Raw genomic sequence first — 18,930 nt, 5'->3', positions numbered from 1 at the left:
CTTTATTATAGTATGTCTTTTGTTCCTTTGGGCAGATGCCTAGTAGCGCTATTGCTGGATCAAATGGTATTTCTATTTTTAGCTCTTTGAGGTATCTCCAAATTATTTTCCACAGAGGTTATACTAATTTGCTGTCCCACCAGCAGTGTAAGAGTGTTCCTATCTCTCTACATCCTAGCCCCCATTCTGTGCTTGTTGACATGTGAATCCCCAAAGCTCCGATGGGTGATGAAGACACCAAGTAGAAGACATTCAGTGAAACTGCAGAGTGAGAACCTTTGCAGTGGTACATGAGGAAAGTCTGAATATGTTTTGCATTCTAGGAGGAGTTCTTGAGTACCTCAGTGATGTATCCAAGGCAGAACTCAATTTATCTATACTTCAGCCTTCCTGATTATGAAGAACTGGTTCAACTCCCCAGAGCACCATGATGACTCTGGCCCAATGATGAGAATGTCTAATGATGACGGAAGTGCATAGGTGTTGGCAGTGGTGCTCCTGATCATGCACAAGGAGGATTTCCACCAGCCCCAGAGGAGAAACCATGTAAGTTCCAACTAATCCCAAAAAGTTTTCTTGTCCTCTAAAATAACAAAGGAAATAAATTTCTATTACCTGTTGAGAAAGGCATGAAGAAGTTGCTTTTTTTAAAGTTGCCACTTTCATCCAGAAAATGACCAGGGTCGAACTTCTCTGGGTTGGGGAATTCTTTGCCATCGTGCAGCACAGATGTCAGGGATGGTAATATGGCTGTGCCCTGGATGCAATAGACATTGGTAACCAAGTTATGAAGGAGTCACAAAGATATAAAAACAATAGTAATTACCTAGATAAATCTTTTAATCTATACATGAAGAAACACAGGTCCAAAGAAGAGCAGGAACAGTTCCAGACACACAGACCTAGGAATCAACAAGGATGAGTTTAAGACCAGTGCTGATGATCTTGCTGAAGGGCTCTCCAATCACAGTTGAAATCCTGAGCGCTTGGTCACTGGGGTGATAAACCTTCTGACTCTGTTCTCCTTATCATCAAGGTTGGAAGCTAGGGTCTATCCCCACAGGCTGCACTATTTCATCACTTCAGTTTTCACACATCCTATGTATAGGCCATGGTGTAAAATTGAAATCTCTGTTGGCACTTAAAATATCCAGAGTACCTGTTCATAGGACTCTTTTAAACTAGATCATATGATCTAATAAAGTTCAAAAGGACATCATCTAACTTGAAAACAAGAAGTACAGTAACAAGAATAAAATGATTGAGTCTTTATCTTTCCCAAGCAAGTTTTTGTCTTGATATAACATCATGGGGGAGATATTCATTAGAGATTGATCCTAACTTACAACCACAGAAAGGAAGATGAAATTAGAAAAATGCTCAGTTTGTGACTATTCAGGTCAGGATCATCAGTTAAAGCTGAAATTGTTGGGTGTGTCATTTGGGAAGCAGGATTTACATAAAGTCTTAAAGTACACTGCCATGGATATTTATTAATTATACATAAAGAGCAAAACCTCTGCAATGCAGAGATCTGGCAGATACCACCTTGTTACTGAGGAAATGAGCATAACCAATAATGGCACAAGTGACATATGTGCCCCACCTCACCAGTGAGATTCTGTGGGATACTCAAAGCACCTATGCCTTATTCTTGACAAAATCGTAATTGGAATCTAATCTTTAGAAAACAATCACACAAAAACAATCTAAGGAACATTTTAAATGGCTACTAGCTTGGACTCCAGAAAAAGGTCAACATACTGAAGGAAACAAACGAAGGAAAGGAACCCTGTCCTTGCTCACAGGAGACTAAAGAGCATGATAAGCAAATTATATGCTCGTTCCTTGACTGGTTGGTAAATAGTAAGAGAATAAAAGCTAAAATAATTCCAGTGAAATTAGAAAAATTTACATATAGGCTGTATATTAGATCATGTTATTGTAACAGTAACTCCTGAATGTGAATGCTATTTTTATTAACCTAGGAGAAAATCTTTACTCTTGGGGCCTACATGGGAAAGTGCTGATATATACAGAAATGGATAGAAAGATATAAAAGTAGATATATACACACACATATATATATGCACACATATATGTCCATATGTGTTTTAATTTTATTTAGATTAATTTTTTAAGTACAAATATGGGGAAAATCCATCCCTAAATTTATAATATTAAATGCCTATAATTTAATTTTTTAAATTATTTCTCTGTTGAAATAAGTAATATATGAAAATGTTTCTTAAAGATATAAAAGCAGATATGCTTACCAACATATTATTAATCAACTTAGCAAGGTTACTACATATGAGGGTATCAGAATGATAAAACCAATGGTATTTCCAGATAGCAGGTATAAAGAAATGAAGAGAGCATTTTCAAAGTTTATAGCAGCAACTAAGTACTAATTCTTTAGGAAAAATCTGGCCAAAGATTTGCAAACCACAGCACTGAAAACATATTAGTGAGAAAAACAGAAGAAAGCCCAAATAGATTGGAAGCATAACCATATGCATAAATTGAAAGATGTAAGGAATCAAGATGTTAATTCTTTCCAAATTGAACTATAGATTTAATATGACTCTGTTAAAACTCCCAAAGAATGTTTTGGGAAAATGACAAAGTGATACTTTTAACATCTATTTGAGAGTGTGAACACTTAAGAGTAGCCAAAACAATATTAAAGAGACAGAACTAGCTTGGAAGACACACACTGCCAGGAACAAAGACTTTTTATAAAGCTTTATAACTGCAAACAAAAGAGCACTAAATCCATCAAGCTGTCACATGTATGAATTTTGCACTTTCTCATCTTGTGTTGGTAGAGGATTGGAACCAGACTGTGAATTTGGGGATTTCAAGAGTACTGAGGTATAGTGTAGGACAAACAGTTTACCTTGGGGATCAGGTAGTTTCGGAATTTAATGTCATGGGTCACTGTATGGGGCAGACTATTGGGGACCAGGTCAATGTATCTCTGGATCTCATGCACCACAGCGTCCATGTAGGGCATGTGGCTCCTGTCTTGCATGCAGGGGCTCCGATGTCTGCCAATCACACGGTCAATCTCTTCCTGGACTTTAGCTGATAAGACACAAATAAGTGATGGAAAAAGAGAAAAATGGCACATATGTTATAGCAATTTAAGATTACATGAACATGAGGAAGGTGTCTCAACAGCATTATATACATGAGTTATATGCCCATATGTACATCTAGACTTATACTGAGATTTGCCATAATATATATATACATACCACTCTCCTGCAAACTAGGTATCACAATGCATTAGTACATACCTATACATTAGCATCCAGGACAACTTTAACAAATAATAAACATAGAACTATGTTGCCCCACATTTATTTTATGTATAATAAACATAAAATATTTCAAAAAAGAAACGCAACATAATTAAGTCAAGAAATTGCAATCCTTGCAAAATGAAAAACAACAAATATTACATTAATGACAAAATAATGTATGGGGTTTTAAAATACATTGGAACGCATCTATATATGTGCATGTGGTTTGTTTTTCTTTTCTTTGAGTTTTAAAATGAGATTTATTGAATTCTAACTTACATACAAAAAGTTGCCCATTTTAAGTGTATAGTTTGATGAGTTTTAACAAACTGAAGACAGTCTTGTAACTACTACCATAGTCAAGATATGGAATATTTTCATCACCCCAAAAAATTTCCTTTGGCCCCTCTCAACTTCCTGGATTCAGGCAACCACTGATGTGCATTCGGTCACTACAGTATGGTTTCCCTAGCATGTCACAAAATGGGACCATAGAGAATATAGTCTTTGGGGGTCTGACTTTTTCCACTCACTATGACACTTTTATGTATATGTGTTTTTTCTGTGTGTCTGTGTGAGCGTGTGCGTATGGAATTTAGAATAGTACTCTATTTATCATCCCATTCTCAAATGTGGCCACTTTGAGCATTCTAGCAGCTTCTTCTAAATTGATGTTAATATTTCTAAATAATGTTTCTATTTCTTCCATAACTATTCTTAAGTAATATTTAAAGATTTCCTGGTATAGGAGATGAGAATTTTAATCTCCATGTCCCACCATATATAGACATACACACACACACACATACAGATACACACACACAATTCCTCTCACTCTATTTAACAGAATATATTTAGACCACAATTTCTGCTTATATCACTATTCATTGTTTACATCATTCTGACTATATAAATATTCTTCCCTGCTGAGACAACTATGATTACATTATAGTTTTAGTACTTTCTTGGGCATAAAAATGTCTTTTACTTGAATTCATAATTTCTATAGCTCAAGTTAGAATTCCTTTCAAATGCTCAGGTGGATGTTTCAAACTCCAACTAATAATTATTGGGAAACCACAGACTATTGATCACTTCTCCCTTGTTCTTGGGGTCTCCGCTCAACACGCCTTATCCACCAAGCACCTTCTGAAGTGCTGGTGCACAGCAGCCTCCCTGACACGCTCCTTCTCCTACAGGAGGTGCCCTGACAGCTGGAGCTCATGACGTCCTCTGACTTAGTTTCAAATATTAATATTTAGATGGAGCTCAGCCTCCAGTATTGGAGAAAGAGAAAATAAAGTATGAAGTCTGTGGCAATCCACACATGTTTGAACATACCCTTTTCTTTTAATACACAAAATAATATTGAGAATTCTGACAATTTCTGAACCTATTCCTTTATACATGACCTAATAGAATTCTCTGAAAGATTTTATGCTTTTCTCTTTTATCCTGCTGTTCCAAAAATTCCATGACTTGGGGTACAAGTTTTTATTTCATTAACTCTACTGAACACTTGGAGAGAATAGTCTACAAAGATGGCAAATATAAATAGCTTTTTCTAGAGTTTTCCTCCTTCTGGAGTATACAAAAGATGGATGACCCTAGCAACATCTACCCAACATCTTTTCCGCAATTCACTATGCCCATCATCTGTGCTCATACCTGTGACCTCTGGGTGCTTCAGCAGGAGCAGAAGTCCATATCTCAGAGTGGTGCTTGTTGTCTCTGTCCCAGCAACAAATAAATCAGTTACTGTGCTCATCAAGTTTTCCAAAGTGAACTCAGACTGTGAGTTGTGCTTTTCCTAGGAAACATTTGATAAAATTATCTGATCAATTATTTACCAGAATATTTAACTATAGTGAATTTAAAATACCTTACATTGTTATAGGGTTATACAACACATAACCTGAAGCATTTATTACTAGACAACACTACTATATGGCAGGGTAGAAACTGTAGATGAGTTGACTGAAATTTCATTTCCTACTCCCTGTCCCTGGCATGCCTAGAAATTTCGTTATGGAGAGTATTTGCCTCTAGGTGAGCCATGCAGCACATTTCTTTCTCCAAAAATTATAATCAAAAGTGTATTGGTGTCCATTCTTCATCCATTTTGTGTTGTATACAAGAATACAACAGACTGAGTGCTTTATTTAAAACAGTTGTTTATTTCTCATGGTTCCAGAGGCTGGAAAGTCCAAGAATCTTCATGCTGTGTCATCCCACGGCACAAGGCAGAAGGGCAAGAGAGGGCTAGAGCAAGTGAGGAAGAGGGGGCCAAATTTGCTTTTCTAACAAATCTACTCTTGAGAACTGACTTGAACGCTATTTCTATATGCAGGGAGCAGAGCCCTCACATTGTGAAGAGCAAAAACTGCTGAGGTCCCTCTGGCACTTCTCTGGAAATGTTGTCCTACAGGTTCCAGTGTGGCTTGAAGATTTCTGAAATGCCTTTGGGGTCATCCTCTTAGTGTCTTGATGAATAGCACCTGCCCCCTTTCTATACACACTAATCTTTTTAAGCAAATTATTGCTTGGCCACTCCCTTCGTTTCCTCACCTAAAGATGCCTTTTTATTCTTTACTTGGCCAGGCTGGAAATTTCCCAAATTTTACCACTGTTTCCCTTCTTATCAATAAATTCCAGCTTGCAAAAATCTCTCTTCTCTCATTCTACTGTAAGTGGACAAAAGAAGCCAGGCAGCACCCTGAATGCTTGTTGCTTAGTTATCCCTTCTACGAGATATCCTACCTAATTGCTCAAAAAATCCACATTGAATAAAGCCCTAGGACATGAACACAATTCTGCAAACTTCTTTGCAACTTTGTAACATGGAAAACATTTATTCCAGTTTTCCATAACTTGTTTCTCATTTCCATCTGTCACCTCATCAGAATGGCCTTCAATATTCCTTTTTCTATCAATATTCTGAACAATACCACTGAAATAATCTCTAAGACGATTTAGGCTTTCTGTACAAACTCTTGTCTACTACTGAGCCTACACTAGAATTGCCTTTAACACTCCAGGCATGGCAATCTAGGCTTCTAGGCTTCTCCCTCAAATTTTTTGAGCCTCTACTCATTACCCAGAAAAAATAACCCCAAGTTGCCATACTTGGGGTTCTATTCAATATAATACTAAGATCCTAGACAGAGCAATTAGTCAAGAAACAGAAAAGTTGTTTACATAGAAAAGGAGGAAGTAAAACTAATTCTATTTGAAGATCACATGATACTATGTGAAGAAAAGTCCATAAAATCCACAAAGAAAATAACTAGAGCCAATAAATGATTTCAGCAATATTTCAGGGTACAAGATCAATGTAAAACCAGATGTGTCTCTATATGCCAATGATGAACAATCTGAAATTAAATCAAGGAAACAGTTAAATTTACAATAGCATCCAAAAGGAGAAAAGGCCTAAGAACCTTAGCGGAACCTTAGGAAAGACTCAGACGATGAAAACTGACAACTGTTGCTCACAATAATAACAATAATAGAGAATACCTAAATAAATGGAAAACCACCCCACCTTCAAGAATTGGAAGACATCATATTATTAAGATGGCAACTGCTTTCCAAAATGATGTGAATATTCAATATACTCCCTATCAAAATCACAATGGCCTTTTTGGCAAAAATGGCATAGCCAATCCCCAATTCATATGTAACCACAGTGGGAGGACTCGATTTCCCAACTTCAAAACTTCAAATCAAAGCCATAATAATCAAAATACTATGATACTGGCATGAGGAGAGACATCAAGAGCAATCATACAAGTTGAATTAACATCTAGATATAAACGTTAATATGTATCACCAATTCATTTCTACCAAGTATGGCAAGACCATTCAATGTAAAGAAAGAGTTTCTTTCTTTCTTTTTTTTTTTTTTTTGAGACAGAGTTTCACTCGGTTGCCTGGGCTAGAGTGAGTGCCATGGTGTCAGCCTAGCTCACAGCAACCTCAAACTCCTGCAGTTAAGCAATCCTACTGCCTCAGCCTCCTGAGTAGCTGGGACTACAGGCATGCGCCACCATGCCCAGCTAATTTTTTCTATACATGTATTTTTCAGCTGGCCAGATAATTTCTTTCTATTTTTAGTAGAGACAGGATCTTGCTCTTGCTCAGGCTGATCTCAAACTCCTGACCTCGAGCTATCCACCCACCTCCGCCTCCCAGGGTGCTAGGATTACAGGCGTGAGCCACCTCGCCTGGCCAAAAGAAAGAGTTTCTTCAACAAACAGTGTCAGGACATCTGCATATGCACAGGCAAAGGAAAGAGGTTGGCCCCATCCTTCACGCCATACTCACAATAATTCTGAAAGTAGATGAAAATTCAAGGATAGGAACTAAAACTGTGAAAGTCCTAGAATAAAATATCAGGGTAAATCTTAATGCCTTCAGTTTTGTCAATGTATTCATGATTTGATACTGAATGACCAAAAGAAAAAATAGATACACTGGACTTCATCAAAATTAAAATATCTGCACATCAAGGGACATAATCAAAATGTAAACTAACAGCCTACCGAATTGGAGGAACTATTGTCATATCATCTATTTGATATGGGTTAGTTAAACACTTTAATGGGTTTAATGTCAAGATTATATAAACAATTCTTACAGCTCAACAACAAGAAGACATGAAACTGAATTTTATTTATTTATTTATTTTTTTTTTTTTTTGAGACAGAGTCTCACTTTTGTTGCCCGGGCTAGAGTGAGTGCCGTGGCATCAGACTAGCTCACAGCAACCTCAGACTCCTGGGCTTAAGCGATCCTACTGCCTCAGCCTCCCGAGTAGCTGGGACTACAGGCATGAGCCACCATGCCCGGCTAATTTTTTTGTATATATATTTTTAGTTGGCCAGATAATTTCTTTCTATTTTTAGTAGAGACGGGGTCTCACTCTTGCTCAGGCTGGTCTCGAACTCCTGACCTCGAGCGATCCACCCGCCTCGGCCTCCCAGAGCTAGGATTACAGGCGTGAGCCACCGCGCCCGGCCAGAAACTGAATTTTAAAAACGAGGAAAGGACTTGAATAACATTTGTGCAAAGAAGATATGCAAATGAGAAACAGCATGTGAAAAGATGCTCGATATCTTTGGTCACGAAGGACAAGCAAGTCAAAATCACTTTAAGTGACACAAAAATTACAGAATTACAAGTAGTAACAATTATGTACAGATAGAAACACTTGTCAATCACTGGTAAGAATGTAAAATGTTGCATTGCAGAAAGGTTTAATTGTTTTTTAAAAAGATAACCCCTAAATTGCCATGTGACTCAGAAATTCCAATCCTAGGACTATACTTAAGAAAAATGAAAAATATCCATGAAGAAACATGTACTCAAATGTTCATAGCAGCATTATTTATAATATAAATAACACAAATGCCCATAAACTGATGAAGCTTAAATTGTTGTATGAGTACATGGAAAATGGAAAATTATTCAGCCACAAAAAAGAAAAACATAATGATACATTCTACAATGTAGGTCAGCCTCCAAATCACTGTGTTAGGCTAAATAAGCCATAAACAAATGGTCACACACACTCTGAGTCCTTTTTGTGTGCTATGTCCATGATAGGCAAATCCATAGAGGCAGAAAGCAGATTAAAGGTTACTACATTAAGGGGTGGGGAATGGGGAGTAATCATGAACGCATTTGGTATGCTTTCTGGGATGAGGAAAAGGTTTTGAAACTAGAGACAGCTCGTGGTTGCACAACATTGTGAATACAATAAATGCCACTAAAGTATACACTTTATATAGACTAATTGCATGTTACATGAATTTTGCTTCAATTTTAAAATGTCAGCACTTCCTGAATTACTCTACAGATTTAATATGACCCCTGTCAAAACACACACTGTCTTCTTTGAAGATTGACCAGCTTATGCTAAAACTCATACAGAGATGCAAAGGATTCAGAATAGCCAAAATAGTCTGGAAAAAGAACAACAAACTTGGAGAACTCATACTTTGTAATATGAAAACTTAATGAAAAGCTACAGCAATTAAGATTTCAAGATACTGCGCAACTGGCATAAGGACAGACATATATATATATTATATATATCACAGACATATATAGGAATATGATAGACACATATATATTTTATATATATATAGATATAGATAATATATATCTCAATGGAGTAGAATTGAGAGCCCACCAATAAACCCTCACATTTATAGTCTGTTGGTTTTTGACAAGGATGCCAAGACAATTCAATAGAGAAAAAAATAGCCTCTCAATAAATAATGCAATGATGACAGGATTCATGTTACAAGGTTACCTGATAGACAGCAGCCTCAAAGTCCTTATCTGTGCAAATTCATTTTAGGTTACACTCAATTAAACCTTCCCTCTTCCATCTACCTACTTTTCCCACCACACACTTCTATACCTTTACATAAAGCATTCAACCCATCTAAAACCCCAGCTCCTATAACTCACTGCAAATATTTTCAGGTCTATTTCAATCTGCAGGACATGGAGGAAGCCCACCTAGGTTGAGCCATTCTTTTCCATTCTTCCATACACTGTATGCAGTGATGCTGCCCATCTTCATCTAATGGCATCATATGTTATATTTTCTAACTACTTTGCAATTATTTCCATTTCATATGAGAAATACATTCTATTCTCTTCAGGTAGATTATTTTTATTTAAAGAAGTCAATGCATTCTACCTACCAGATAATTTAATTGTACGTTTTCTATGATGGTTAGTGTAGATTCATAAATACAATATTTATTTTATATGCTTGCCAAGAACTGAGGCCTGACCATTTAAACCCATCTACATTAAAGAACTACTCAATGAACCACACAATGGACAAACAATCAAATAACTGAACTGTTGCTAACATTTTACCTGCTCCATTTTGATCAGGAAACAATCAATAAAGTCCCGAGGATTATTAACATCCAGTGATTCTTGATGTTCTTTTATTTTCTCCAAAATATAACTTTTTATATGAGCACTGTTTTCATATATTTTGTTATGAATTCCAGGGAAATAATCAATGAGAACAGGAAAATGATTACAGAGCTAAAATAGAGAACAACAATTTGTTTAATAAAAAACATGTAACAAAAACATATATACCATATACCAAGCCATGCTAAGAATTTATAGGTATAACTATGTGTAAAACATGGTGTCCATATTGACAAAGATATTTTCATTGTGCATATAAAGTAATCCTCTATGCTTACAAAAAGATTTGAAGGAAAAAATCTGACCTGAGAATCAAAAATGTTAACCATTTCCTAGACTCATACATCATTTTTATTGCATAAAACACTTTCCCAGCAGTTCTCTTAATTTTCACACCAATTCTTCCCTACAACCTTGTGAGTAAACACGGCATGGATTATTAGCATTCGCATTTTGTAGATGACAGCAGAGGTTAAGGGAGTTGGGCAACCTGATTGAGACCAGAAAACCGGTCCTTGCTGTTTTTCTTTCTTTAAAGCAGCCTCAGAAATGGAATCAGTATTTTAGAAGGGGGGTGGTTCTCAAAAGTATCGTGAAAGCCAACAGTACATCAGACTAGTTCAATAACTTCTCTAAGACCAAACAATTATTCTTTAGGCAGAGTGTACATCATGCCAATTCAGCACAGGGTAACATTGTGATGCTTGTTTCTGGTTCATGCACCATAAAAACATTCATTTTGTCATTCTTAACACAGTTACCTTGTCAGCTAGGCTCCCATCTGAGGCATCAAACACCCCTGCATTAGGCAGTGTTTCCTGACAGTTCCTATGGTCCCAAATAGTTGCAGTCCTTGAAGGAGATATTCTCTTCCTAAATTAGGATACCTTTGCCAAGTAATAGGATGAAGAGTTCTCTAATTGTTGAGGACAAGACATGTGGGTAATGGAAGTCTTCAAAAAGGGCCTGGATGTGCATCGAATAACACAGGCGTATTTGGTCTGTCACTCAAGTACCTTATAGAAGTAGGGCTTTGGGGGTGAGTGGAAAAGCCACTGGTCAGGGAGCTAATGGGCTCGAAATCCAGCCCTACATTTGGGCATTCACTTTCTGGGTGTAAAATAAAGGGCTCAGCCCTCTATCCCAGATGGTCACTTCATAAATCTCTGGGAAGGACAGCAGTATTCAATTATGCACCTGACAGCTTGGTCCATGTAGAATTTTGGATTTGTCAGAGAAAAGAGCATAAGTGGTTTCTCAGGAAAAAGAAATCCCAGACTCACCTGGATCCAGGGGGAGCTTTGTATTTGGAAGTTTTTATTGAACCTCTCCATCAAGGCAAGAAAAATCTCATCTTTGTAATCAAAACGATTCTGGAAAATGATGGAGCAGATCACATTGCAGGGAGCACAACCCAGGATAAATGTGGGATCACAGGATGAGGCTAAATAAATTCAGAACAATTTTTAAATACCATTAAAATATAAAATAATTTGCCTTTGTAAACAGGTAAAGGTAATTTTGACATTTTAAGCAATATCTGACCAACAAATTCCCCTGACATCAAAAATTAAATTCAGCACATGTGAAATCAAAACACTTCACTTTTACCTTAAATCTGATTTGAACATTACAACCTCACTGGTTAATTAATGGAATTTCACATGTGGCAATACACATCCATTGCCTTTACTTATACCCTTTTAAACCAAAGTGTATATCATTTTGAAAGGAAAGAGAAAAGATTTTTAAAAGCAAATGATCCAAGATTGTAGCGCAGAATCACATCTGTCTTCAAAGCCTATGTACACTAAAGCACAGAGATAGAAAAGGAGTGAATAATTTGGACGTGCAAAGTATTTATACATAACGAATAGCTGAAAGAATCCTGTGTTGAAACAGTAGAAAGGAACTAGAGAGAGAGAGAGACTGGGGGGGAATTCCTGTACTGTAAAGAGCAAATGTGAAACGTACAGTATAGCCATGTTACAGGAGATGAAAAACTAATACAAACAAACACTAAATGTAAGATGGATTTGTTTATCTAATAAAATAAAATGAGTAATTTTTATTTCAAATATAAATGCAAGTTAGGCAAGCCAACAAAGCATTGATAAATGAAGTCTTTTCATTTCTCATTTCAATGATTTTTTAAAAACTTCCTTCCCTAGTAAGTAGGCCTCCATAATTTCCAATCATCCTCCAAATTTAATTCATTAGAGCAAAGCCACTCTTTGTGGATTCTGGGATAATGCTCTCTATAACCATCAAAAGAAGTATGTTTTAATAAATTTTAAAATTTAACCATAACTTAGGCCAAATCTGTCATATTACAGGTAATGAAATTATATTATATATAATTATATAAATTATGTATAAGAAAGGCTGTCCTTTTCCTTTGGTAGGGTGTCTTTAACATGAAAATGTTGTAATAAAGTGATCAGTAAATGTTATATGTAAAATCTCCCAAACACACATCTGAAGACCCTAAATAAGAATGACCTCAATCAAAAGTGTTCCAAATAAATGGTAGGGCATTGAACAACAGGAAACCTGTTGAGTTAGCTGCTTCTGTGCCAGGCTCCTTTCAACATTACAGGTCTCTAAGCTTTCAGAAAAAGTTGTATTTCAGCCAAAGAGGAGGAAGGTAATTTGCGAAGCCTTGGGATTGTGTCTGTGTGTGCCTTTGTCTGTATGTGTGTGCACTGGCACAGATAAAATCTGATTTTCAATCTTTCCTTTCACTTCATTTAAAAGACAGAATTCTTAAAAAGGTAATTTATAATCCAAACTGAAAATCAGATTCATTGTAACCTGCCCTTGATAGGTTAGTAGAATTGGAAATGGGAGGAAAATAATTACCATAAAAATCTAAACTAAATCCAATAAACAGAGGGAACAGAGATAAGAAAAACTGAAAACAGAGCCAAAGTACTCTTAGGAAAGAGAAGGTAAAGAGTTATTGATAATAGTTAAAATCTAGTTAAACAAATAATTTATAAATTGTTATTTGTGTGTTTTTCAGAATTAGACTACAAAATATATTTGCTCAAAAAAGAGAAATCCATACAGTAAGTAATGGTAAACAAGAAATAAGTAATGCTGGTATTTTTTGAATAGTGCTGAATCTCTACAGAAATAATAACTAATAAGAATTGCACTGAGATATACCTAAGCAAGTAAGACCATACATAGAATCCTCACTGGCCAGAACTGTAGCAAGGCCTGGCAGAAACACCCAGATATGTCAGTGAGGCTGACCATGCAAACATAGTCCAATTGAATGAAAGCACAGGTCACGTGGTAGGTGCTCTATAAGTGCATGATGGGGTCACTCCCACCATGACCATTTGCCATGTATTCTCTGGTGAAATGTTCTGAAATAGGTAACTTACATTTATGCTTTGGAAAAAGCATTGCTCTTTAGCACTTTCTGAAAATGAACTCAAAACCTATATTCATGATTTCTGATTTGAAAACAAAGACACAAGTTAAGGAGAAAAATCAGATAAAATGACCTTTTATGTCCACACTGTATACACAATCATGCCTGTACATGCAGCCCAGATGCACTCAAGCTCCCAGGGCTCTTCGCTTCAAACCTCCCTCCTCCACTATAGGGCTGACAACCAAGACTCATAATGAAAGATCTGGCCACCCCTGAATGCATCCAGGGATGTCATTAGAGAAGATAGTAGTCTGTAGAGGTCAGTGATACAGAGCAGAGAGTCACCCACCCTTGGTTTTCCTCAACTCCTCCACAAGGCAGCGGGCCTCCTCTTGGACACGTTCCTCAATGCTCCTCTTCCCCATCCCAAAATTCCGCAGGGTCATGAGGGCGAAGCGCCGGGTCTCCTTCCATCTATTTCCATTGCTGGAAATGATTCCTACCAGAATTGGAAACAGAAAGTAGGAGGGAAATTCCAGGCAAGGAGGAGGGAGCTGACACTCCACAGTCATGTGAGTGGGCCAAGCACTGCCCAACCAAGCTATGTTTCCATCTTCCCTACCCCTTTACCACTGCTGACTCAGGCACATGTACACTTACCAAGTCCTTTATTATTTCTTGCATTAACTGGGAAAATGCCTCTTCCAGAAAACTCCTCTCCATGATCAATCAGGGCTTCCTTCACTGCTTCATATCCATATAACACCACAACGGGCTTCATGCCAAAGTACACAGTGAACACAGGGCCATAGACTTTTGAGTACTGGGAAATGGAAGCAAGATGCAAATAACAGCAAAAGAAGTCAGTATTTGGTCCATATTTTGTGTATTATTCAGACTGATATTATCACTGTATTATTAATGTTTTTATTCTGCCCCACAGATTCAAATACATCTGAATTTTATGCATAAATGTGATGGTGATAGTCATAGTGGCCACTTATCAATGAACTCCAGTGTGTCCTGCAATGGCCCAGGCAATCGGTACACAGATTACAATTGATTCTCACATTGCCAATCCCATCAAAATACCAATGTCACTTTTCACAGATCTAGATAAATTAATCCTAATCTTCATGTGAAACTAAAAAAGAGTGCAAATAGCCAAAGCAAACTTATGCAAAAAGAACAAGTCTGAAGATATCACCTTACCTGACTTCGAATTATATTACAAGGCTGTAATAACCTGAACATCATGGCACTGGTGTAAATGGAGAGACATAATCCAATGGAACACAGTCATGACCTCAGATATAAAACCATATAGCTATGACCAACTGAATTGTCACAAAGCAATCTAAAACATACGCTGGAAAAAGGATGTCCTATTCAATAAACAGTGCTGGGAAAATTAGATAGCCATATGCAGAAGAATTGAGCAGGATCCCTCCCTCTATTATTACATAAAAAACTTAATACAACATGGATTAAAGACAAATGTAAGACTAAAACCATAACATTTCTAGAAGGAAAATTAGGAAAAACTCTTCTAGACATTGGCTTAGGCAAAGAATTTATGAGTAAGACCCTGATAGACAACACAGCAATAATAACAAATTAATAAATGAGGCAATTAAATTAACCAAAATGATTGTACCCCTATAATATCCTGAAATAAATAAAAAAAAAAAAAGGATAGCTCACAGCTAGTGCCTGCAAGATTTGGTGTGTGTATTTCTATGGTTGCTTTATCTGCCAGTAGGGGGAGCCACTAATGTGTTATTCAGGGCTCTTTCACCACACTTGGAAGGCTGCTCCTGATGGGAGGGGTCAATTGGTGCAATTGCTGAGGTCTCTGGCCAGGTTTTTCCTTCCCTGTCCACAAATCCCAATCCTAGCAGGAGCCTGGATGCAGAGAGCAAGCCCTGGAGTTATGATCTTATTACATGACTGAAGCCAGTCCAGCGGGCCAAATTAACAGGCCAAAAACTATTGTTCAGCACCAAAGCACCACAGATTCACACTACTCCCACAGAGAAAACAGCTTTTCTCACTTTTCCCCATCTCCAGAGGAAAGTCACCGGGCTGCTGGAGGAGCGTTGCCTGACACCACCATCATCCCCAGTGTCTGCGGGCTGGGGATCCCACAGAGGGTGGTCCCCCACCCCTGGAGAACTAGCACTGAAGAGAAGCACTCAAGATTCACCTGCTGACACCAGCCCGGCTATCCAAATCAACAGGTTGTACACGATTTTTTAGCACCAAAGTCCTGGGTATTCATGCCAGCTATACAGAGAAAGCAGCTTTTCTCACTTCTCCCCACCTCCAAGTGCCCGCCGCACTGGCACCAAAGTCCCCAGGAAGGGGGAGGGGTGCTGCCTGAAACTGCAGCATGCCACAGCATCTCCGAGTTGTGCACCAAAAAAATAGCAGATGCCCACCCTTGGACAGCAAGTGCTGGGTGTGACCACTCAGGAGTTGGCCGATACCGGTCCACTGGGCTGAATCAACAGGCTGCCAGCTGTCTCATCTACATCACAGTCCCACAGTCTCACATCTGCCTAGCAGAGGGTCCTGCTCTTTCTTTCCCACCCTGAGCCAACATAATAATCATCAGTGGCTTTCAGGGATAGAACCCCCTTTTCAGCATTCATCTCCTTTGTTCTGCTCCTGCTGACCACCAGGGTGAGGTGCCTGTCTCCAAACTCCCTTACCCAGTAGTGGCAAGTAACCACTCAGACCGGTCCCTCCCCTGCCCAGTGTGGTCCCAGGACAGAGAACCAGGGAGTTCAAAATGTTTCTCACTATTGTCCCCTCTCCACAGAGCCTGTCCTCCCATGCCAGGACTTTGCACTGACTTCAGGCATGTCCCTGTCTGACTGGGTGTGTAGGTCAATGGAGAAGCTGGGCATCCTCCTGTGGGTCAGATCACACCGCTCTGGCTGGCCAGGCGGGTATGGCCGTCCCACACTCTATTCCCTATTGTGTATCTGACACTCTCCAGTCTTTGCCACCATATCTCCTATTCACCTTTTTCCCCATGTCCATTGTGTGTCCCATGATGTTTCTCTGCAGTTTCACAATGCTGTTCTTGGGGAGGAGTGATCCACTCATGTGTAGCCATCCGAATTATTTACCTACTTCTCTGGGAACAGAAAGCCAAGAGGTGACCACTAATCTGCCATTTTTTTCTCTCACCAGAAGTATTTTGAATATTTTCTAGAACTAGTTTCATGAACAATTTTGTTCTTTGAAAGGACTTGAGACATTTTCTATACCAGTGATTTTTTTTATTTCAAAATAGTATGGGGGTACAAACTCTTTGGTTCCAAAACTACAAAGAAGAACCGGTACCTATAATGCAGAAATTAATATACAACATTAAAAAGGATGGAATCCTCCACAACTCATTCTATGAAGCCAATATCACTTTGATACCAAATACAGGAAAGGACACAACAAAAAAAGAAAACTACAGACCACTATCTCTTATGAATATAGATGCAAAAACTCTCAATAAAACCTTAGCACAATGAAGTCAACTGCACATCAAGAAAATAATTCATGATAACCAGATGGGCCTCATCCCAGAGATGCAGGGATGGGTCAACATATGCAAATCTATAAATATAATTCACCATATAAATAAAAGCAAAAACAAAGACCATATGATCCTCTCAATGCACACAGAAAAAGTATTTGACAAAATTCATCACCCTTTTATAAGATTCTCTTAAGAAAATAGGCATAGATGAGACATTCCTCAAATTTGAAAAACCATGTACAAGAAACTCACAGCCAATGTCATATTGAACAGGGAAAAATTGAAAGCATTCCCCCTTAGAACTGGGACAAAACAAGTTTGCCCTCTATTACCACCTCTGTCCAACATATTGCTGGAAGTCCTAGTCAGAACAATCAGACAGAAGAAAGAAATCAAGGGCATCCAAATGGGGGCAGAATAGTTCAAAGTATCGCTCTTTGCTGACAAGATGATATTATACACAGAAAATCCCAATGATTCAACCAAGAGTCTCCTGGAATTGATAAATGAATTCAACAAAGTCTCAGAATGCAAAATCAATACACAACAATCAGAAGCTTTTGTATGCCACTAATAGTCAAGCCAAGAATTAAATCAAAGATGCAATACATTTCACAATGGCATCAGAGAAAATTAAATATTGAGGAATACATTTAACTAAGGAAGTGAGAGACCTACATAGGCAGAATATATTTATTTAAAAATGGAAGTCCAATAACTTACAATTTTGCAGGCCACTGAAGGAACATAAAGCATACTTACATTGCTGAAAGTTTTCTTCCTGTTCTTAATATCAAGCTGTAGAATATTTCCAATAATTGGGAGAGGAGTGGGGCCAGGAGGGAGATTCCCTCTCCCAGAGCTCTGTCTCCAGAGGAAGAGCAGAAGCAAACTGGAGAGACAGAGCACCAGAACCACAGCTGGGTCCATTGCAGCTCTCTCTTCTAACCAAGACAACTATGAGCTTGTACCCCAAGGCTTTTATAATGCTCCCTGGTAATTCAGTGTGTGTTCTTTGACATACAAAGTGGTGAATCACCTAGATCTGCTGATGTTGTCTTCCGAGTGGACTTTGGCCCATGGAAAGAGATAAAAATAAAATGTTCTCTTGCCTCCTTCTTTCCTTGGCCCACCCTGGACATTCTGGTTTAATTGTACTGGATTGCAGCCCAAGTATATAAAATAAAAAACAAGGCTCCCACCTTTCCATCACTGCAGAGGTGAACGTTGCTCAGAAAACTGGTGGAGGAGCCAAACTCAGAGATTTAGTGGGGAGGGTTTGAGAAACTATGGCTTTCTCCACCTTGCAGTCTCCTTCAGACACAGCTGCTTCTGATGTTTTTGGTCTGTCACTATCAGAAATAATAGAATGTAACAATGTACACCAATAACAGTTGTAGATGCAATAGAGTATGGGAGGTAGGGAAATCACTAAACAGACTCACAGCACAGAAGCACCACGATGTGCAGACCTGAATGGAAGCTGACTGACTTTTAGTGGCCATGAGGATCTCAATATAATCAGAATAATGAATATTATAGATCACTAATGATAGTGCTTGTGCAAAGGCATGTTCTGTAAAGATATCATCATATTCTTTCTAAATTAACTAGTGCAGTTATTTCCACCTGTTTTATTAAGAAAAATTAAGTTATGTCAAGACCCAGTTACACAATGTTTTATCAGTCATGTTTACAGGGATTCTGACAATTTACAAAGA

General features: G+C 38.0%; 1 protein-coding gene across 8 annotated transcripts in view; it reads right to left on the bottom strand.

Annotated features, from left to right (window-relative positions):
• The window catches only part of LOC123650043 (cytochrome P450 2C18-like), a 32,159-nt gene that overhangs the window by 2,228 nt on the left and 11,001 nt on the right, over positions 1-18,930 (bottom strand). For 7 of the 8 annotated variants that reach the window (XM_045568434.1, XM_045568432.1, XM_045568437.1 and 4 more), the window contains 7 exons: positions 14,326-14,488; positions 14,015-14,164; positions 11,561-11,721; positions 10,212-10,388; positions 4,980-5,121; positions 2,903-3,090; positions 616-757 (listed from right to left, as the gene is read on the bottom strand). In XM_045568434.1, coding sequence (XP_045424390.1) covers positions 616-757; positions 2,903-3,090; positions 4,980-5,121; positions 10,212-10,388; positions 11,561-11,721; positions 14,015-14,164; positions 14,326-14,446 — 1,081 coding nt within the window. In that variant the 5' untranslated portion in view covers positions 14,447-14,488. Of the gene's footprint in view, positions 1-615; positions 758-2,902; positions 3,091-4,979; positions 5,122-10,211; positions 10,389-11,560; positions 11,722-14,014; positions 14,165-14,325; positions 14,489-17,971; positions 18,177-18,930 lie in introns of those variants that run through there. The other variant, XM_045568431.1, reaches the window with a different exon arrangement.

Source organism: Lemur catta, chromosome 14, assembly GCF_020740605.2.
Source record: "Lemur catta isolate mLemCat1 chromosome 14, mLemCat1.pri, whole genome shotgun sequence".
NCBI lineage: Eukaryota > Metazoa > Chordata > Mammalia > Primates > Lemuridae > Lemur > Lemur catta.
Note: the sequence above shows the minus strand (reverse complement) of the source record. Positions and strands in the feature narration are given on the sequence as shown.